At 35.7% G+C, this 24,001-nt stretch overlaps 1 protein-coding gene across 2 annotated transcripts; it reads right to left on the bottom strand.

Moving 5' to 3' along the window:
- Positions 8,607-14,449, bottom strand: LOC109211896 (wall-associated receptor kinase-like 1). 2 transcript variants are annotated; one of them, XM_019375492.1, is made up of 6 exons: positions 14,296-14,448; positions 13,607-13,847; positions 13,373-13,508; positions 13,157-13,281; positions 12,972-13,085; positions 8,607-9,266 (listed from the first exon to the last, which is right to left on the bottom strand). In XM_019375492.1, exons 1-6 carry the CDS (start codon positions 14,427-14,429, stop codon positions 8,946-8,948), a joined length of 1,071 nt encoding a protein of 356 aa, XP_019231037.1. In that variant the 5' UTR covers positions 14,430-14,448; the 3' UTR covers positions 8,607-8,945. The 2 variants fall into 2 exon arrangements, with proteins under 2 accessions (XP_019231037.1, XP_019231043.1); XM_019375498.1 differs by having other exon boundaries at positions 9,174-9,277; positions 14,296-14,449.

Raw genomic sequence — 24,001 nt, 5'->3', positions numbered from 1 at the left:
AATAATGCTCAGCTCCAACAGTAGTTCAAATATCAGTTAAAACTCAAGGTTGAGTAAAAATATAGCTGAGTTCATGAAACAGTGTAATGACATTGGACTGAGTTCAAATAATATTTCAAATAGTGAGGAAAAACAGTGATGATAGCTCATAGGGAGTTCAAACAGTCGACAATAAGCCCCAAATATGGCAATAAGCCCAAGTCATAGTGAAAAACAACAAGTCATAGCGAAATACGCGGTAAAATCAACAACCGGGACGGACCAAGTCACAATCCCCAACGGTGCTCTACCCCACGCTCTCTATTCGGCGTGCAAGTCACCTCAATATAGCACTATGGGTGCAAATCCGGGGTTTCAAACCCTCAGGATATCATTTACAATCATTACTCACCTCGAACCGGCGAAATTCCTAGCCCGCGATGCCTTTGCCCCTCGATCCGGCCTCCACGCGCGTCGAATCTAACCAAAAACCAGAGCGAATACATCACAATATGCCAAGGGACGATGCTCAATCGAAAATGATCGAAATATATCAAAAATCTTGAAACTAGCAAAACCCGAGCCCCGGGCCCGCTTCTCAAAAAATTACAAAATTCACATCAATGGATTGCTTACCTCGCCACGAGTCCATACATATCAAATTTACCAAAATCCGAGCTCCAATGCTCCCTCAAACTCCAGATTTCCATTTCAAAAGTCAAGCCCTAGTTCTTCCATTTTTAATCAAATTTCCATGAATTTAGGTGTTGATTCTTCAATAAAATGATGATTCTAGGTCACGAGACTCACCTCCAATCAACTCCAGTCGAAACCCTCTTCAATTGCTCCCAAAAAGCTCCCAAGATGTTCAACAATGGTGAAAAATATCCCAAGCTCGCGGATGAAAATGATATTTTAAAACCCTCTCTGCCCAGCACTTTTCGCTTATGCGTTCCCGTCCCCGTTTCTGCGACTTCCGCATATGCGGTCCACGTCCGCTTCTGCGGACTTTTCACTTAAGGCACCCACCGCTTCTGCGGTCCCTAATTCGCTTCAGCGGGACCGCCTATGCGGTCAAATCTTCCGCTCCTGCGGACTCAGACAAGGTCCCATAATTCCGCTTCTACGAGGCCCAGCTCGCTTCTGCGAGACCGCATCTGCGATCTCTTTTCCGCGGATGCGGAAACACCTGCTGCAACCAAAAACCTGCAATTTTCCAACTTCAAATTCCTTCCGTTAGCCACCCGAAATCACCCCGAGGCCCCCGGGACCTCAACCAAATTTACCAACACATCTTAAAACATTATTCAAACTTGTTCCAATCCTCAAAACACGGCAAAAAATGCTAAAACTATTAAATCACATCGAATTCAGGCCTAAGTTTCTTCAAAACTTCCGCAATACGCATTCGATCAAAAACCCAACCAAACGACGTCCGAATGACCGGAAATTTTGCACACACATCACAAATCACATAACGAAGCTACAGCAACTCTCGAAATTCCATTCCGACCGTCGGATCAAAATCTCACCTATCAACCGGAATTCGCCAAAATACTAACTTCGCCAATTCAAGCCTAATTCTACACCGGGCCTCCAAAATCAATTCCGACCACGTTCCTAAGTCACAAATCATCCCCCGAAGCTAACCGAATCACCAGAAATCACATCCGAACCTTCTAACTCATAAGTCACGTCCGGTTGGCTTTTCCAACTTAAGCCTTCCTTAAAGAGACTAAGTGTCTCATTTCTTATCAAAACCAATCCAAATCAACTCTCACACACCACATACCGATAACGAAACATGAAGAAGCAATAAACGGGGAAAACGGAGCAATAACACATGATACGACGGGTCGGGTCGTCACAATGTAAGACATATAAATAAGTACATAATAGACATGGAGAAAATATAGAGTAAATAACCTCATCAGTTAGTTTGAATAACTTTGTAAATCACAAATTACTTTTAGCGTCATGCATATGCATATGAATGTCATGTCGTGCATAGGTACATGTTTCATAACATCATCAGCCTCTGAGGGCATCCCATCATATCATCTTGGCCACTGTGGGCAAAATCATCAACGTATACCAGCTGATCAGGTGGTGGTGCGTATATAACGCTGTAACCTTTTCCCATATCCCATATACATATATTTATATATATACGCGTATATAACGTCATCTGGTCATGGACCAATGCACATGTATAAATGCGTAAAATGCATGAAAAATACATAATAATCTCGATATTTCCTTTCGGATAAATTTTTCCAACTGCATATTATTCTAAAACCCATGAACAGGAAATAAGGGGAATAAAAAATATAGACACCCCTAATAATTTTATGAATAGAGTAATTTATGAAATATGTGAATTTGCTCGTTTCTTCAATATAATTTGGACCATACCAAAAGAAAAAAGGGATGGCCTTAACATACCTGAAGTAGGGAAAACTCCGTATAATATTCTTGACGATGATTGCACCGTACTCTTTTGTAACCGCAAAATTTTGAGGGAACTACGTTGAAATATTTTGAACGGAATTAGGCTTCTGCTTCTTTGGATCATTTCGATGGAAATAAATTTTGGTCGAAAGAAAGCTTCTGTTTTTAATGTTTGAACTAAAATGTCATATGAATACTACTAAATGGACGTACTACTCCTTTTGTCCAAAATGAACCAAGTTCTTTTATGTTAACCAAGCTTTTAAAGGGACCCTTTTACAATGATCCATTCTTGTATATCTTAATGATCTACACGTCTCTAGCCTACTAAGCATCTATGACTAACGAGTCATATGCTTGAATAGTGGCTTACTGCCACATGGGGAGTGGGGTGAAGATTATTAATCTTTATCCACTTGTTAGTTAACGGAATAATGTCGCGTTATTCGGTAATTAATCAATTACCTGCATAATTTAAAAATATCATAAATTACTTAAAATTCTATTATTTTCAAAATACTTCATATATACTTTATATATTATACTACCGTGGTCATATGGTACCTCGGATGATACTAAATTATATTTATCGGGTATTATTACTTGACCCGTATTTTATTCCAAAATCAACAAACTTTGACGAAAAATTCATTTTCTTTGACTTGCTTCCCCTTTCATTTTCACGAATTTACTTATCACTTGTGAAATAACATAATCCTTAAAATCTCCAAATAATATTTTCCTTGGACTGATGTCAATTCCCTTCCGACAAATTCAACGTAAAATACTACAGGGTGCAACATCGTCGTAACTTAATACTGCAAAGCGCGACATCACCGTAATATAATACTGCAGGGCGTAATATCGACATAATATTGCGGGCGTAACAGAAAAATAAGCACAATACTCTCAATGACCATTTTTACGACCACACTTATCACAAATAATCCACTAATGGGTTTGAGATTGTATGCACAATCCGCCCCCGGGAGAATTTAAATAATTCTGCCACGAGTGTGGTCATCTACAATAAGGACAAGGGTCATCAAAATATGAACAACTACCATCCGACCAGTTTTCATTATATGATTCCATTTTTTTAAAAAACTAAGAAAACAAACAAGAAACAGACAAGAAAAGTAGACCAAGATAAGAAAGATAATTACACAAATATTCACAAGTTTTGACCAAAGCACTTACGCTTATTTCTCAAACAACCTAAATTATGTCACACTGTTCCCCGGCAACGGCACCAATTTTGATGACGTCCAAATCCACTACTATAAAGTAATGGACACGGTCACATGCAATATAATATACCCAACTATGAGTCGGGATCGAATTTCACAGAGAACAATATGTAGGCGATTAGGAATGTAAGAGAATTATCACTAGTTATGCAATGCCAAGCCCTTAGAATTGGTTTTTCAAAATATTTATAACTAAATGCAAAAATATAAACTAAACTAGAAAGCAAGTAAAATGATCAATGGCTACAAGTATGCATACACGGGAAATTACACTCAAGTAACAATCCAATGTATTTCACGATTTTACAAATATGAGTGAGTTTATGTTAATTAGCCACGGGTAATAATTCTATATTAGCTTCTTCCAAAGACTAACAAGACTTCCCAGTTGAATTATCCCTAAATCAATTGCGAGATTAAGCACAACCGGATATGTCTACAAGTAGTTCAATCCTATCCCTGGTTAGAATCTATAAAATGAGGGTTAAAGCCTCAAGTGCTTTTTAATTGATCTTTCCCAACCCCAAATAATATTTTCCAAAATTAATTCGAAATTAATGTGTGAGTCCTAGGGTTAGCTAATCCCTTTATTAAAGAACAAGAATAATTAAAGAAACAATAACTCACTTCATAAAAGGTAAAAAATCATTCAATACATAAGCACAACAAGATATTTAATTCATAATTTAATTATGAATATTTCCATAAACAAGATTCAAGTGTTGGAATAAATACTACACACTTAGATATTCAATACAAGTCAAGGAAATGAAGAAATGAGTAAGAAATTCTTAACCAAAATCTTCAAATCTTCTGTGACGACCCGACCGGTCGTCTTAAGAATTAATGCCCCGATCCCCTATTAACTGCTTTCCCCCAAGTTTATTTCTGCTAATTTGATTTGCCGTGATGTTCGATTTTGAGTTTCGGAGAGTTTTAGGACACTTAGTCCCCAAATGAGAGCTTAAGTATTGGAAAATTGAGCGTAGTCGGAACAGTGTGAAAACGGCCTCGGAATGGAAATCTGATGGTTCCGTTAGCTCTGTTGGGTGATTTTGGGGTTGGGAGCGTGTCTGAATTGTGTTTTGGAGGCTCGTAGCTAATTTAGGCTTGAAATGCCGAAGTTTGAATTTTTGAAGTTTCCGGTCCGATAGTGAGATTTTGATCCGAGGATCGGAATGGAATTCCGGAAGTTGTAGTAGTTCTGTCATGTCATTTGCGATGTGTGTGTAAAATTTCAGGTCATTCGGACGTGGTTTGGTTAGGTTTTTGATCGAAAGTGTATTTTGAGGAAAATTTGGAGTTCTTAGGCTTAAATCCTTGATTAATTTGAGTTTCCACAAGAGAGAATAATTGACCGAAGATGCGATCCCAGTGCCTGGTATCCAATTCTCGCAGATGCGGCCTCGCCCTTCACAAATGCGATAACGCAGATGCGTACAATATTCCGCGGTGTGGAATCACTGAAGGATTTTGTACTTTTGTTACTCTTTTTGCTCAATTCCACTTCAATCGACTTCAAATCTCTCCATGGCATCATTTACCTGAAAATCTAGCAATGCATACCATAAATCACCTCATTTTCTACAAAAACTAAAGAAAAGAGACTAGAATGAGTGATAAAATCACCACTCATCATACCTCGAGAGCGCCCCTGTTGCATATTTACATTTGGGACTATGAGACGGTACCTCAAGAGCGCCCATGTTGCATATTTACTTTTGGAGCCACGAGGCGGTATCTTGGGAGTGCCCAAGTTGTTTACCTCTTTCTACCTTATGATTGTTATTGTGTTGTACCATGTTTCTGCCGTGCTATTGTTAGTATTGACATATGCACATGCGCCGTGACAAGGCAGGCTATATATATGTGGCAAGACAAGGTGGGAATGCTATTATACACGTGCGACGAGACAAGGCCGGCATTTACCTTATTATAGCGCACGTGGCGAGACAAGGTGTGCTATATTGGGAAATGATTTGTGATGACTTGTGATTGCCTGGGGGCATTGTTATTGTTGTTATTTTTATAGCGATGTGCCTACCCTGTGTGAGTTATACTGTGTACATTTCGTGGTGATCGTTTCTTATGTGCCATTCATTGTCTCTACTCTTAGTTGTTGACTTGAATTGTAGTAGAACACTTGCACAAGCATACACGCAAATAAATCACCCATATCGGTTAAGAAGATGAATCATGATGTTATTGACCATTTACATGTACTCCTGTGTACTTGCTTTCTATGTGAGAGTTATCCTGTTGGCACGTGAGTTGACTGTGCAGTCATGAGTCATTATTATTGTTGGCACATGAGCGGTCCATGCAAATATTAGATATTGTCACTCTCTTGGCACGTGAGTCGACCGTGCATTTATGAATTTGTAATGTGAGAATAAGAGGCCAAATGATTAGGGTTAAAGGAATTGAGAGCCATGATTTGTGATTATGAGGTTTGGCACCTCGTGGAAATTCCTGAATGGATCTGGTGCAAAAGCAGTTGTTCTTGCTGAGTTGTTAATTGTTTTCCTTTATTTTGTCTCATTGGACTCAGACTCTGTCCAGCTTACTCTACAGTATTTCTATTAGTTTGCTTCTTGTTGCAAACCGTTGTTTCCGGTGTTTCATTCCGGGTATGGAACCTTACCTCATAGAAGAAGATCTTGTGATTGGCTTCCTTGATTCTTGATGATTGGGCAAAGAATGAATGATTAGAATGCTAGGTTTCCTCCTTCTCTCTCTAAAATGCTCTTACTTCTCTCTCTAAAATGCTCTTACTTCTCTCTAAAATCATCAGGTGGTCGCCCCAAAATAAGCTCCAAAGACATATGAAAATGTCGTCGCCTGTGTTTTGGCTCTGGGGGGGTGGGTCTTCTCTTTCTCAATTATTTGGTACTCGGTTAAGTTGCCATCTAGGTCTCTATCGGGGCGACTTCCAAATTATGGTCTCATTCTTCCCTTCCCTTGATTTGGGTCGGGTTTTAAAAATAAAAAATGGACCATCTGATCTCAACTCTGCGGTCGCAAAATGCACCGCAGATCACGTCTACAGTCCACAAACTTAGACTGCAAAATGGTCCTCAAAAATCTGGGCTAGACTGGTCAGGTCTACGACCGTTCTGCCATCCGCATACCACTTATGCTGCCACAGAATGGATATGTGACCGCAGAATGGGCGCAAAACAAACTTCAAAATTCAACAACTCTCTGCTCAACTCCGTGATGGATATGCGGCCCACAAACCTGTTCTGTGGTCGCAAATTTGACCGCAGAATCACCTTCTCTTTCCAAATATTTCCATCAACAATTTAGTGTATTCTTCAACCCAAAAAGTTTGTACCGCGGCGGGCTTCTACAATCCTCAAAAACGTAAGCCTACCTCAGCACCACGAAATCTTAATTCATTTATGAAATTTTACGTGGCCTTACAGTCAAGAACAGAGAAAGTATGAAAGAAACGGAAGAATGACTATCTCAATTAATTAATTCAAATACATCAATATATTGGTATTTATACACAAGAGAAATAAGAGATGAAAGGAAGTAAAATATCCTATACTAAATGTAAATCCTACAATATATTCCTCCTATATTCAAAAACTAATGCTACACAATATTCTACACTACATGCCGAATATCGCTAATAATATCCCATATATTCACCATATCGAGAATATATTAATGAAGATACTCTACAATTTGTCCATTATGCTAACAAGCACCGTTTGTTTTTAAACATATGAATACACACACACACACGCACACACACACACACACACACACACACACACACACACACACACACACACACACATATATATATATATATATATATATATATATATATATATATATATATTAGTATTATAGTCGGTGGAGGTGATGGCTAACGAAGATGCTTGTGAGTGTCGACTAGAGGCGGTGGTTGGTGGTAATTTTGGTTAATGGTGATGGTTCTGGGTAGTAGCTAGTGGTAATTGGTAGCGATAACGATTATAGTTGAGGATGATAGTGGGTGGTGATAATTAATAATGGTTGGTAATGATGGTAATTGAGGTTGTACTTGATGAAGGTGATGGTGGGGTGGTAGTAGTTTATAATGGTGGGCAGTGTCGGCTAAGGTATTGAAGGTGATAGGGTGATTGGTTGTGATTGTTGAGGTAGGTGAGTGTGTAGTTATGGTTGAGGATGATGGTGGTGGGGGTGGTGGGTAGTGGTAGTGGTGGCGGCTCTGGTTGAGGGTGGTGCGGAGTGTGTGGTTATGGTTGAGGATGATAATGGGTGGGGGGGGGGGGGTAGTGGTGGCGACTCTGGTTAAGGATGGTGTGACGACAACTAGTAATGGATGTATATGATAGCATCTTAATGAAATTAAGTTTTTATTATAGATCTTAATCATACAGACCTATTCAGACCCATTAAGTGATTGTTAAGTAAAAAAAATACTCTTAATGATTAAGATTAGACTTTAAAAACATAACGCACTTAGTGTCTAAGATTTGGATGATTAAGATTGAACCTCCATCAAGTGCATACAAATGAAGCCTAATAAAAGATTCCTAAACTAAACAGCTCCAGAGATGTTCTTCTTTGTCTACCAAACTAAGCAACTAACCAAACTAAGCAACTAACCAAGAGAGTTTAAGCCAACAAAAATATTTTCCAAGTCTTTAATATTTTGCTAGCTAGGGTGAGGGATATTTGAACAGAGATTTAAAAACGATATTCATTTTGAAAATGAAACACATTTTTTCTTTTAATCTAATGCCCACAATACATACTTAAATTGAGACGTCAACCAAAAGGACAAAAATATTTGTTAACTTAATGTATTACCGTAAACTCCTTAACTTGTAACTAAGAGTAACACAATCAGGCAGAATTTTACTATCGAAACTTGTCTTACCAATTTAGTATAACACCACTTCAACACCAAGAAAACCAAGAATCCACGATTAGCTCAAAATATTGAATTTTACATGCTTGAGATTCAGAGAGTAGGGTTTTAACACAAAGAAATGGATTGAGTGGGACAAAAATTCAGATACAACTCAGGAAATGAACTGACATGTAAAACCAGAACGTCATAACTTCATAATATATCCAAATCCATTTTTAGGTGGCTTTTTACAGCTTAGTTTTCCAACAAGCATCACCAAAATAACCAGAAGAACAGAAAAGCCCCTGCTAATCATCTTTAATAATAATAAACTCAACCGCGAACAAGGCTTCGAACAGCAACCTCGACGGTGCAACTAGACTTTAAACTCAACTCCCCGCTTTCCTCTTAGTCCCTCGCTCCCTCCTTGCTCCATCTAACAAGTTGGACAATTCTACAGAGACATTCTTCATACCTGTGCGTGCATCTGGATCCCTTTCCAGACATTTCGCTGCTATAGTCGTGATGCTATTAGCCAACAGCTCATCATCATCATCATTATCTTGGAGAAGTGATTTATCCACTATCGACTTTTTTCCACCTTGGAGCTGCTCCTGAATCCAGCAGTAGTGTGGAGTGGGAATCTTTTTGATTTTGGCAAACAACTCCACAAGTAGAACACCAAACATGTATACATCAGCTTTTAAAGGCTGAACACCACCTTCATGGATCAGAAGCCATAGTAATGTAAAGTCAGGTACTTATTAAACAATAAAAAAGAACGATTTAACACATAAAAATCACATCAACGGTCAGATGATCTCAACTCAAGATTTAGCATATATTTAAGGTAATTTTAACACTCTTGATACCACAACATGAATGAATAACAGTTATTTGTACATCCCATCACTGAGGCAATTGAATAGAGATAGACACTGATGATTCAAAGAGTTTCCACCTGCGAGTTTGACGGAAACCTGAACACAGATTAATATGGCCAAGATAATGGAAATAAGTGGCCCTAGTATAGGTAGGACCTCTCTTGACTGGGACTCTTATATCACCTCTTGGACCAGTCATGAAAACCACTCTCAATCTCCTAATGCTTCAGGAAGAGAGGGAAACACTGTCGTGAGTACGTTGTCATGCGCCTCAGCAAACAGTCAGAAGCTTATCCATGAAAACTGACAACAGAAGACAGCAAACGAATGGTCGCAATCAGGGGTATATGCGCTGGTCCAGGTGGCGTGTGTGGTGACTTTAATATCAAAAGGTTTGCTGCAGAGAGAAGGAACAACAACAGAGTAACAATAACGATGCTAGAATTCTCTGATTATCCAGAGAACAACAACAAAAACATCCCAGTGAATTCTCACAACTGAGGTCTGGGGAGGGCAGGATGGTACGCAACCTTACCCCTACCCTGGAAGGGCAGAGAGGCTGTTTCCGGAAGATCCTCGGCTAAAGAGAAATGCAAGAAGCACCAATAGAAAGTAATAACAATACAAGATATTTAGAAGAACAAAATCCAAGATAACAAAGGGGAAGATGAAAGAAGTACTTATCACAAGTAAGAATAGTGCTCAGATATATAATGATATCAAACTAAAGGGATACTAATGGCAAGTACTAACAATACAAGATATGTGGAAATAGCAAGCTAAGGGTAAAAGGGATACCATACTAACACTAATACTGTTGAACTAACGAAGACAAAAGGAAACGCTCAACTACATACTAACTTTCTACCCTAATTCTCAACCTCCACACCCTCTGTCAAGGGTAATGTACTCAGTAAGATCAAGCTGCACCATTTCCCGCCTGATCACCTATCCCCAAGACTTTTTTCGGCCTACCTACTCCCTTCCTCTTGCCCCCCAAGGCCAACCTCTCACACCTCCTGACGGGGGCATCTGTGTTTCTCCTCTTTAACATGCCCGAACCATTTCAGCCTCGCCTCTCGCATGTTTTCCTCCATAGGGGCCACTCTCACCTTGTCCCTAATAAATTCAATCATAATTCTATCTAACCTCGCATGTCACCCATCCATCTCAACATCCTTATCTCCGCTACTTTCATCTGCTGGACATGGGAGTTCTTAACGGGCCAGCACTCTTTCCTATACAACATAGTCGGTCTAACCACTACCTTGTAGAACTTCCCTTTAAGTCTCAACGGCACATTCCAGAGAACCAGAAACTAATTGCACATTCACACACACACAAAAAAAAAAAAACCTTCTTACTTGGATGCAACTTTCACTTGAGCCAAAGGAGATCTTTAATATCACCTTCACAATTGACAGATTCCTATTCGTCGCCTCTGACAACTCAACTATATTATTGCAATATAAAGAAATCACTCCTACTTCAAATTGAAGAACATGTGAACAAAGGATTTCATCAACATTACGAGTAATTGTGGTACATGGAAGTCCAGATTTCACCCTAGCTAAAAATTAAAGATGCGAAAGGATAAATTGAAGGATGAAATAACACTTCCTTTGGTTTTCTGGAGAACAGAAAGTCTCGGAAAATTGTGATAGAATGCTTGGAGAAGGAACCTAAGCGGAAGATCTCGAATCACGGAAAATTTACAAATGAAACTGAAAGACACTATGAATAAGTACCCAGGAGCCAAAAGTAAAAGTCTGGATGCTTACAACTAAGCAGTTTCCCAAAACATGACCAATGACCATAGAATATATAAGTCGGAAGTAAATGATGAGAAAAAGGAAAATAGCGCCACAATGAAATTCTCAGCTACTACAAAAGATTTACACATATATTAGGCCCACTTACACACTAGAAGATAGCGCCAACAAAACTAACGCAAATGAGTCTTGACTATCCGCAAACTATGTTGCTCGGACTCTCCGAGAATGTTTCCGGGTGCGTGTCGGATTCTCCAAAAGTAGTGTATTTTTGAAGAATCCGACACGGGTGCGGCAGTATTTTGGAGAGTCCGCGCAACATAGTCCGCAAAGGCAACACAAAACGGAGAGCATATGGCAAGGGATACCGGAAAATGGAAAAAAAAAAAGGCTGGTAAGTTGGAATTAACCATACTTCTCCATTGGTGGAAGACTCGCATTTATCAGCAGTGTCCTTCACTCTCTACCGCGTATATCATGTCACCCTTTCCTACCCCCACTGTAAAAGAGACATAATATTTTGAGAAAGGATTTCTTTTGGCATGGTATAACAAAGTAAAGAAAGCCTGCCCCTTGTAAGATGAAGTTGTGTTACAGAAAGCAAGGACCACGAAAAATGGTTGTGAGGTGATTCACACAAGCTGTGAGGCCCACTAAATGGATGTCATCATAGAAAAAATGGCAGGGAAGAAGAATTTACAGAAGATACATATTTGAAGCTTGATCAATGTGCAACTAACATAATTTTCAAGACAAAACTAAATGACTAATTAGTGGGAACGATATTTGAATTCCTCAAAATTCTGGACATATTGCAAGGCTTGACTGATGATGCCGGTATATCTTGCAGGAAAGCCCAAAGCAAAGGAATCTTTTTGATACAATCTTGCTAAAACTCCTTATCTGTAATAACATTCAACTAATCAATTGGCCTCCGAAACAAATAAGGACATCCAATACGTCTCCTCCTAGCATGTGGTCCGTGGTGCTTGATTGACAAAAGAAAACCTATATAAGAGAGCTCTCACTCTATGCAATAGGTGCTACTTACGTGAGAGAGAGATTAACCCCATCTGTCCCCTCCTATTCCTTCACTGCACAATGACAACACACCTCTGATAGATATTCTCAAGCACCTCAGCACTGTCCTTGCTTACATTTAGTGGAATAAACACACACAACATACACACACAGAGAATTCCCAGGTGCTTCAAGGCGACTACAACGGCACTCTGAAGATCAAGCTCAACTGCTACATTTTTACTCCTTTTAGTGTAGAACGAACTGCGTACATCAAGTTGAAACCTAGCTAGATTTCATAGTCCTTATATACCTGATAGTGGACATACTTCCGATGTTTCAGTTTTTGCTTTTGCAGCCTTCTGATGTACTAACAACAGCACCTTCTCTGTGCAGTGTACATCAATAAGATCCATTTTTTAACGATAAGAAAAACACAAATGTCACTGAAGCGCTCTAAATTTAACATGCAGTACATCGGCTTATTAGCAAATAGAGAGAAAATCTCTTCTTTCACAAGTCAAACTAACTGCTTTTGTTAAATGATTATGACATACAGAGTTGGAGCTTACTGGTTCAGATACAACAACAACGACCCAGTATAGTCCCACAAGTGATTACTGGTTCAGATAATAAGCTAATAAAACAGATATGTCATTGACCATAATCACTCACAGCTAAGTTCACTAGCAGTACAGACATTGAACTAAATAAGAAAAAAGAAGTCACAGAGACGCACCGCTTGCATACTCAGGAGAATCTGAGTTGACATGATAAATAAGGGGGTACACCGTTTTATTATCCTCCCTATAGGAGCAAGGTAAATAAAGTCGAACACTTTTATGTTCAAGTCCTGCAAGCCAATTGAACTGTCAATAGTAAAACATCAACAAGTAACTAAGGAGGTCCATAAGGTGTTGTTACCTCGTCAATCATTATGTCAGAAAGATCGATTGCTCGGACAGTAAATTGCTTCTCGTGCAACCAAGCAATGAGGCTTGCAAGTTGAGTAGCCACTTTTATTCTACCACGCAATCGAAAGTCAGTGTCTGCCAAAGGTACAAATGACCCATCAAGAGCATACAGAAGTAGTAATTTTATTTAGCAACAAACTATAGCTTTCTTGAGTAGCTCTAATACCAAAATGAAGCAACACCGACAAAAACATAGTTGGTTTTTCATCATACACAACAGCAAGTGCTTCCTGGAAGCAGAACCCCTTTATCTTCATCAAATTGGGATGCGGGTCTTCACTCGTCAGTATTTCAAGCTCATTCTGCAAATTTTCCAAATAGTTTAGCCACAAATGCTCATATAGAGAGAGAGAAGGGTAGAGAAAGAGAAATGGGATCCAATATAACGATGGTAACATACACAAAATGTGTATGGATGGTCAGCATAGTACTTCTGTCTTGGACAAAAGAAATCCCATGTCTTGATAGTAACTTCTTGCACTTTTACGCCTTTGTCATCGCGAATGACACCTTCGTAAAATCTCCCGTACGTAGTCTTTAGAATATCCCAGTCAAAGTTTTCAATCATATCTTTCAAATCGTCAAATCTGTATGGTTTCGCACCACCCAAGGGTGGTAGAGTCATTCTCCAAAGAGAACTCCTGAAGGAATATATAATCAGTGTTGAGAATTAGCAAATAAAGATCCTCACACTAGTCATCTCCTTATAATTTTGGAACTCATACACGCTAGAAGAAGAAAACAGAGGACATCATCTCACCAATTTTTGAGTAAGATATGCAATTATATATTTGTGAAATTTTTCATTGTTTTCTTTCCTGGGAGTGGTTTAAGTTAAATTTACAAATGGGTCTATAATCGTTAAGGTGATGTGACAAGAATAATTAAAATCCCATTATTATAACCATATAATAGACAAAACCTAAGAAAATTACAGAGCAAAAAAGCCAAAGGAGAAGACAAAAATAACAGAAAAGAAAGAAAAAAAAAAACTAACACAAAAATCAAGAGTATCATAGATTCGTTCAAAGATTTAAGAAAAGTTAAAGCGGACAATTCTGAAGAAGAAAGTGAGAGAGAGAAGCATACTGCATCCGCTCCTGTATTTTCTCGCAAATCACCATAAACGAATCTGCATAGTTGTCCTTCTGAAAATAGAACGGTTCATCGCCCCTTCGCGCCAATTCCTTCCTCAACTTTTCCAGGTTTTCCAGGCGTTCCATTGATTTTGCACTTTGCACTTTCCAGGTTTATTGTATTTTTAACCCATTTTTTCGCTTAACCAATATTAAAAAAATATTTATTACTTTGTTAATTTTTGATGTTACATTTGGAATTATCCCAATTATTTGATTAACCTATTCTATATAAGTAGAATAAATATTGTCTAAATTTTAATAAATAAAATCTCCATTAAATTAAAGGGACTTATATAGTCATCAAATAATTTTTTTATTATGAATTTTTATTAATATATTATCCAATATTTAGTATAATTATATTGTTAATAGAAATTATGACACTTGTCATTATAACATTTCATTGCCTCTCCTATTTTATATATATAGATATAGATATAGATTTATTTGACCCTCCTATTATATATATTATAATACAATATATATATATATATATATATATATATATATATAGATATATAGATATATATAAATAGATTTTTTATTTTTTTATTTTAAAATAATTTTAAAACTCCAATTTGAAACTACTCCCCAATTTAAATTAGTAATTCATTATTTTTTTTAATTTTTTTTATTTTAAAACTCCAACTTGAAACTACTTTCCGATTTGAATGGGTAGTTTTTCTTCTCTTTTTTCGTTTTTTTATTGGTAAATTATTTTTTTCATTTTTTTATTTTGAAATAATTTTTAAAACTCCAATTTGAAACTACTCCCCAATTTGAATTGGTAATTCATTATTTTTTTTAATTTCGTTTTTTTTAAAAAATAATTTTAAAACTCAAACTTGAAACTACTCCCACCCAATTTGAATGGGTAGTTATTTTTTATATATTTATTTTTTGTGGTTTTTATCATATTTAATTATAGGATATCTATATTTATTAATCCAAATAAAGTAACAAATTAATATATATATATATATATATATGGTGATTTTTTATTTTATTTTTGTTTTTTTGTATGTATATTATATATAAATAGATTTTTCATTTTCTTATTTCAAAATTATTTTAAAACTCCAATTTGAAATGGTAATTCATTATTTTTTTAATTTCGTTTTTAATTTTAAAACTCCAACTTGAAACTACTTCCCAATTTGAATGGGTAGTTTTACTTCTTTTTTTTTATTTTTTGTATAGGTAAATTTTTTTTTTTTGCTTTTTATTTTAAAATAATTTTAAAACTCAAACTTGAAACCACTCCCACGAAATTTAAACGGGTAGTTATTTTTTATATATTTATTTTTCTTTTTTAATTATATATTCTCTTATATTAGAAGGGACAGTGAGGAGCCTGTGTCATCAACATCCTTGCCTGGCCCATATCCTCAGCCCCTCTTTGTTGATCAAGTGTTAGATTTTACCCACAAAACCTGATAATTCAGCGGTACTTACGTGGAAGCAGTCAGTCAACTTTTGCCTAAAGCATGTGGGGTCCATTGACACGTGAGAAAATCTATTTGCTTTCTTTCTTTCACCGATTGAAGCTTCTATTTTAAGAGATGGTAAAAATTGATCCATTAAGGAACAGAAAATAAAATCCAGAAAAAAAACAATAAAAAATAAAACACTACTTTCCATATAGATAATAACAAGTTATAAATTTCAAATTTACGAACGAATATACGAATACAAATAAGTGTTTACAATTATAATTATTGGTGAGTACAAAATCAGTAAGTCTCTGATTAAACCATACCAAAAAGGTAAAACTACTATAGTGTCGATGTGAAGAATTCATATTTGTTCTACAAATGTGTAGTTTATGTTTTAAAATAAATATGGATGACAGAGATGAAGAAATGAGCATGTAAAAGATAAGACCCTGACCAAATTATGATTTATTTCCCCCTCAACTAGAAACAAATAACGTACTTAACAGAGGAACATAAAAGCAGAACAACTACGGGAAAACAAAGATTAAAACGGGAAACCCACAAAGCTTTGAAGAAAAGAACAAAGGAGAGAGGAAGCAGGAGGAGAGTTTCAGAAACGGTGGAAGTTTACTGAAGTGCTAAATTCTTCAATTTAATATCTTATCTTTTCATATCTTGATAAGGTGCCTTGAATATTTCATTTCATAACTCTTGCTTTATGTAAGTATTTCAGTATCTACAAATTAGATTTACATTTAAATACTTAGTAACCAGAGGCAGAAGTAAAAATCAATAAAAAAGATATACAATTATCTGTGTAAGGAACAGTAAAATTAAAGAGAATGTAGAGATAAAATGAAAAAGACTATAGCAAGTGATTCAAAAAGGTATAAAATTATGAGTAATAACAAATCCCTCATCCCCTCCCCCAACTTCAGATTTCTTCTTAACAACTTTCCAAACAGTCACGTATTGTGAATAGTTGTTAATAAATTTGTAATCTTTATTATTTGAAATGATGTTTTTTCTACTAATGTTGAACAACAATAATAACATGCTAAATATAAATTTATAAGTGGGGTCCGGGGAGGATAGTTTGTGCGCAAACGTTATTCATACCTTGTGCAGGTAAGACTGTTTTCGATAAACTCTCGAATCAGGTATAATTTCCTAGATTAGCAAGTTCAAGTAATATTCTAGACATTGTTTTCCTATATTAGGGTTTCAATATTTTACATTAATTAGGTGTATATTTATATTACACTTGGTTTTAATTAGTTAACATAATATGATAAACATTGTAATGTATAACAATTTATTTTATAAACAGTTTATTCTTCAATAATTGAGAACAAGTTTATCTATAAAAAATGTAAGTAACTTATTTATTTTGCATATATTTGAAAGAAATAAGAAATGATTAAAGAAAAATATGCATCAAATTTTTTAAATCAATTAAAATTAAAAATATGCCTCTTAGAATGAAACAAGGAAAGTAATTTCTATATTGTTATTCTTCTCTACTACTCGTGTTACCTTGTGACAATATTGCAGCAAAAGAAACTTGATGCAACTTAATTCATCTGGATGATGCTGCTTGCATTAGTCCATTCTGACTAAATATAGAGACAGGGACCGATGTGATTGTTCTTTTGAACAAAATATTTACACATATATATATGTAGTACTTATAGATGTTACTCGAAATAGTTATGTTGTAAGATAGATGCCTAAAAAGTGTCATGAAATTACAGAGAAAGAACCAGGCATGTTTTGGTTTTATCTCATACCCCTCTTGCAATAGCCATTTTTTCTCACGACATATTGTTAATATGAATTTCAATACTTATATTGTATAAAAAAAGGTCGGTGGTTTCATGCATATTTGGTGTATATTGTTTTTGGAGAAACGGGTGCAAGAACACAACATCTCGACCTCAGAGATCTTCGTGAGACAACTTTCACAAATCTTGATGATGGTGTTTGTAATCAGTATACAAATGTTCCTCTTTGAAAGTTGTGAAGTCAACGCGTAGAGGCCTCTTAATTTCCTGTAGCTATTACCTAGAGCTTGATTTAGCTATACTTCTTCCTCAGTCACATTTATGTTTAGGAGTTGCTGAATTGCGTATGCATTCAACGCTAAAACAAGTTATTACGCCTATAAGAGATCATTTCTTTATTAACATAGTTTTATCGGAAGCGATCAAAATTAGTTTATGCAATTTTAGGGACATTGCAGAATATAAGTAGACTCCAGCTAGAGTAAAGATTTATATATCCATACAGACAGGTTTTGAGGGGTTTAACTATATATTAACGCTACCTCATATGCAACCAACTCTTTTAGGTTGAAGACATTTTGAGTTTGGATATGCAATTACATGTAATGACATAATAATTACTGGCTTGAGGATGATGCCAAAGCTCCCATTTTTTTCTCTTGCTTAATATATACTTTATCCAAATTACTTATGACAATTTAGTTGTTCTGTATCTCCAACTATCTTCTGTGATAGTAGTCTTGTAACCATCTACAACTTTAAATAGTGACAGACATAATGAAACTCAAAAACACTAAATCATCGAAAACTTTACGATTTGGCTATGGTTATTGGGCCCGGACACTGCCCGGGCTACTCCCAACTAGTATATGTATATATGGCAGTTTTTTTATTTTATTTTTATTATTTTCGTTTTTTATATGTATATATAAATAGATATTTATTTTTATTTTTAATTTAAAATAATTTTAAAACTCCAATTTGAAACTATTCCCCAATTTGAATTGGTAATTCATTATTTTTTTCGTTTTTTTAATAGGTTAATTTTTTTTTTAAATAATTTAAAAACTCAAACTTGAAACTACTCCCACCCAATTTGAATGGGTAGTTATTTTTTATATATTTATTTTTTGTTATTTTATTATTATATTTAATTATAAGATATCTATATTTATGAAATCCAAATAAAGTAACCAAAATTGAATATCTATTTAAAAAATCCTTTTTTTTCTTTCGTCAAAGAGGTTTAAATACAATTCCAAATATATTGGTTCTGTTCTCCCTTTCCCTATTAATTATATTCTTCACACATTTCAAGTTAAGCTTGAATGTCAAAAATCAATTGATTCTCATACTTTGTAAACAAGATTCAAGATAACTAATTTGCTTTCTTCCTCTCATGGAGACGTTATATGTGAAGCTGTGTTGGTTTTATTCGACTACTGTCATTAATTCCCTCCGCACCCCACCAAACTATTCCCGCAATTATACTTATGAGGTATTACTTATCTATATCTATATATCTATCTATATATATGTATCTATCTATATCTATATTATTATAAAAGCACGAATAATTTATACTAAATGTTTAACGATAAAAATATTCCCGAAATATTGATCGAATTTTATAACCTTTAATATTTATATAATATAAGATTATAATTGTAAATCACCTAAAGTTGGATTTTTTTTCCATTTAAACTATACTTATACCGAACCTAAAAAGTTGATCGTACAAAATCGATTTTCGGTCAATCTCTTCAGAGGCTTAGTTCTTTGGAGTGGAGGATTATTGCAAGACAAACATTTATACATGATGGTGAAGGAGTGCCGAAGGTTATATTATCTAAACATATGGTTAATGTTGCGCATCCACATATATTCTATGTGAGTAAATTCTATTTCACTGATTTATTCCGTCATGTAGTTAATTATATCACTAAATTTGTGAGTTTGCAATTGAGGATGAAATTGTATTACTTAAAAGAAGACCCACGGACCACATTATAGCTTAAAGGTTGATTGATTTACCCATGGCATAAGCGTTGTAGACTCTGAGATATGATTCATACTTTTATACCGTCTTCTGTAAATACTGTAAAATTTTGAATCACCTGCCTACAAACCTCAATTGTCACCATTGTTGGGATATACTATTAATCATGCGGTTTAGACATAGTAGTATATTTTGTTCTTTATGAAACAATTATTAATTTAATTTATTCAATTCAATAAAGCACTAATTTAAATAGATCATTTGTAGTATGTGTGTCCTTTTGATTATATAGTAAACAATTTAGTGTATGGAGTCTTAGCTCATACACAGAAGATTAAATTGTTGGTTCTCATAATTAATAAACTAAGTTCACAATCGAAGATATTATCGGACAAAATATCTTGATGATTGTAGCACAAGATTATTGTATAATTTGTCTTGATTATGGGAGTGGGTTTACTCCAACTTCTTGTGCTAGTATATTCAGTGTATATTGAATGGACCGAGTAGAGAAAAGGTGTTTTTGTACTGAATACATATAAAACATTTTCTCTAATTCATTAAATGAGCTTATGTCACACCTCCTTTTTACACACCTACCCCGAAGGATAAATGTATAAGGGAGTTTTTCTATTTAAAGTGACATTATTCGAAATGGGATTATTTATTTATTTTTAGAGTCGCCACTTGGGATAGGATCGGCTTTTGGTGTCCCAAGTCACCGGTTTAACTTAAATCCCAAATCGAGGAAAATTTTCGACTTCCCAATTGGAGTCTGCGAACCAGAAATTCTGAATAAGGAATTCTGTTGACCCGAGGGAAGGTGTTAGGCACCCCCGGATCCCGTGGTTCTAGCACGGTCGCTTAAATTATTATAATGGCTAAAATCTAATTTTAATACATGTTTTTGACTTATGTGCTTTTAACTTGAAAGAAAACCGCTCTTATTATTATTATTTTTTTTAAAGAGAATTGCAACGTCGTGAAAACGCATCTCGAACCACGTCAAATAAATGCACCCGTGATTTTTGACACATTTCGACTTCGTTGGGATTTGGATTTGGGTCACATAAATGTGCACCCGAGTTTAGGAAGATGGAATTATTAAAAGCGCGCCTAAAGCGACTAACGTCTTTTCAACTTTGTGCGAGGCCGTGGAATTCGCTAAACAGCACGCCCCAAATTCTAAGTATTTTTAATTAAGCAATTAATGAGGGCCCCGCAACTTATGCATTTTGTTTGGCGAGGCTCATCTCACTTTATTTTTTAAAGGTCATCCTAAAGCAAACTACGATTTTCTATTTATTTTTTGTCTCTAAAAGGGCCCAATTAATTTACATTTATAAATTCGGGCCTCGAGTTCAAGTCCGAATTCAAACAAAAGGGAGGACCCTCTTAATTTGAACCCGCTACCTAACTCGAAAACCCAAATTCATATTGTAAATTAACTTCCATATTCCTTTATATAATTTTTAAAGAGTTTCAGCTTCCACCGATGTTGGACCTTAAAAGTTTGGCCCATGAAGCATGTAAATGTTGCTGTGTTGCATTGAGAGCTGGCCCAGCGCAGGGCTTCTAATGTTGCCCTTGGGCCCAGGTCCAAAATTTTACTGCATAGGCCTTGAATCGATTGCATAGGCCTGACTATTTCTGCTGGGCCTGCGTTTAAGCCCAGTCTTTCAATCCAGCCAACATGAGCCCAAAGCTCCATTGATATTATTAAGGAAACGAAGAGAGAGGACTTGATGATCAATTTCACTCAAAATGTGATATCAATTAATAATGATTGACCTATAAACCCATTTACATTTGTTAACACTTAAACAGGGATTTAAGCATGAGTAGAGTAACGAAAGGACTTAAAACACATTGCTGATGACTAAAAGTTAAACTAACAAATAGGCCACACATCAATCATAATCCAACAATTTAACCTTTCAACAATGTAACACCTAGCACTTATGAACCAATTCCGAAGTGAGCATTTTAAGACCATTACACGTTAACTGCAGCAGCTTTAACTGGCTAGTATATTTCAATATTGTTGATTGCTTTTGATTCCCAATTTTAAAGTAACATATGGCAACATGGACAGCAGCACCAATTTAAATCGAACTTAACATTACTAGACACAAATTTCAGGTGATTCATGATTGAGACCGAATTAGTTCACAGTCCTTTACAAAAGGAGTCCAATAGTCCTAATTAGTACAGTCTTAGAATCAACAGTCCAAAGGCTTTATAGTTTAATTGAAACAAATCCAAACAGTCCTAATTAATACAAACTAGTAATGAAACTACAGCTACATATTAAACTAGTAATGAAAACAAAAACAGAGTCGTATGGTAGAAAAGCTTCATCATTTGGATTTCACAAGTGTTCATGTACATTGAGTGAAACTTCATGCTATCAGGGATAACAAGTGTACCTGGAATTGAGCAAAGTAAAAGAAAGGAGTCAGCAGCAGATTTGAGTTTGCAAACAGGCTCAAACAGCAACACACAATAGTAGAGGACTCAATTATAAACCCAGCAGCAGTATCAATTGCCCAGGACCAATTTTAAACCTTTAGATCACTCAAAATAGCTTGAATACACTTCAAATCAACTTGAATTTAGCCCAGTAACACTCAGAAAAATTCAGCAATCAGATATTGAGCTAGAAGGTGTAAATCAACAATTAAAAATCTAAAGTAACCTAAGGTTCTCAATGTAACAGTTGTTTTTGGGATTTTTTGAAAGTTTTCCATTGTTTTTGGATTTTTGGGCAGAAATTCAGATCTAGAAGAAGGTTTCTAGAACTGGACTTCAGATTTTGAACTTCTTTGATTTTTGAAATTCAAATTCTAGAATCATATTTGTAGAGATGGATTTTTGGGGGGAAATCAGAAGCTGGGAGCTTTTGGGGAATTTTCAGAGAGTCTAAACTTTTGGAATTTTTCAGAGTCTAAACCTGTAATCCAAGGCACTAAACATGCCTTTCTATAGGCAGAAAAGGGAGCAGAAAGTTCTGGAGGTTTTTACCCATTTTTCCTCCCTTTTAATTTCAGATTTCACCTATTAAACCTTCAATTTCTGACTTGTTTCTCAAGTTACTGCCCTAAGTTTGCTGAAATCTACACTAAAGTCCTATTCTAGAAGGCCCTAGGGTGTTCTTTTAACTATACAATACCTATACTACCCTTATCTTAGTTTTGAATTTACTATTCTTCCAAAAAACATCCCTTTTCTATGCCTAAACTACCCTTATTTGCCACCTAAAATTACTAACTTCAGTTAACTAAACCAACCCCTTACCCTTAGTTAAAACCTTACTAAATTTAATTCAACTAGACTACTTAACTATATCCAAACCTTAAACCTAATTAAAACTCTGAACTAATCAATACCAAATAACACTACCAATGAATTAACCACTAACAAATAAAATCATAAACTGAAATCAAACAGACAAAAACAAACTAAAATTTTATTTGAACAGATTAGAAGGAATTCAAACTTTATACTGCTGAGCTGAAAATCTCTTTTAAGCATATAACAATTAACTAATTACTGAATCAGGTCAAATACCAAATTAAAATTCACATGAAAAGAACAAAGAGAAAGCCTAATTATACTAACGACCAATTAGCATTTGAGCGTTTAACCAACAAAAACCAAAATTGAATCAGAACTTTAAACAAAAGAAATTAAAATTAACCCTAAAAAGATTAGCCTAAACATTCATAACAATCGTAGAAACAAACTGAAATTAAAACTATTCTCGATTGAACAAAACAATGAATCAAACTAAAAACTAAAGAAAAGGAAGAGAAGAAAACTCACTGGAATTCGGGCCTTCATAACAACTTCTCGAAATCAACTTCAAATTAATATTATACGTCCATTTCATAGGAAATAGACCTATAATATTAATCTGAGTTTACTCGATTTGAAAAATCAATCAGAACAGCCAGAAACGTGTGAACCCTAGATTCAAAATTCGTCCAGTTTCAACGGGGTTTGAAGGGATTTGGTTAAGGATTAGGGGTGAGGGAGGTCCAGGGATTGTAGGGTGTGAATTTGGGGAGGTTTGGACGAACTAGGGTTTTTGGCCGGACTTTAGATCTAAGATTCGAGACAAATGGCTAGGATTTGAAGAATATGGTCTTGGGGGTTGGAAAAAGGAGGAAAAGGGGAGTAGGTGGTAAAATTTTGGGAGGATTTGGGGCTTCGCCGCCGGCGGCGAGCGGCGGAGATGTGGTGGAACAGTGGTGGGGACACGGCCGGTGGTGACAGGGTGGACGACAGCGAGTACGAGGAAGATGGAGGGTTGTCTCTATAATTTGTAAAGTGTTATTACACTTTTATGTAAAATGAAGGACTAAATCTGGGCCGTTGGATTTGGGAAATGAAAGGCCACGATTGATTTGCCTGAAACGACGTAGTAGTACCCCC

The sequence above is a fragment of the Nicotiana attenuata genome, chromosome 2 (assembly GCF_001879085.1).
Source record: "Nicotiana attenuata strain UT chromosome 2, NIATTr2, whole genome shotgun sequence".
Lineage (NCBI taxonomy): Eukaryota > Viridiplantae > Streptophyta > Magnoliopsida > Solanales > Solanaceae > Nicotiana > Nicotiana attenuata.
This window is presented reverse-complemented; position numbering and strand designations above follow the sequence as displayed.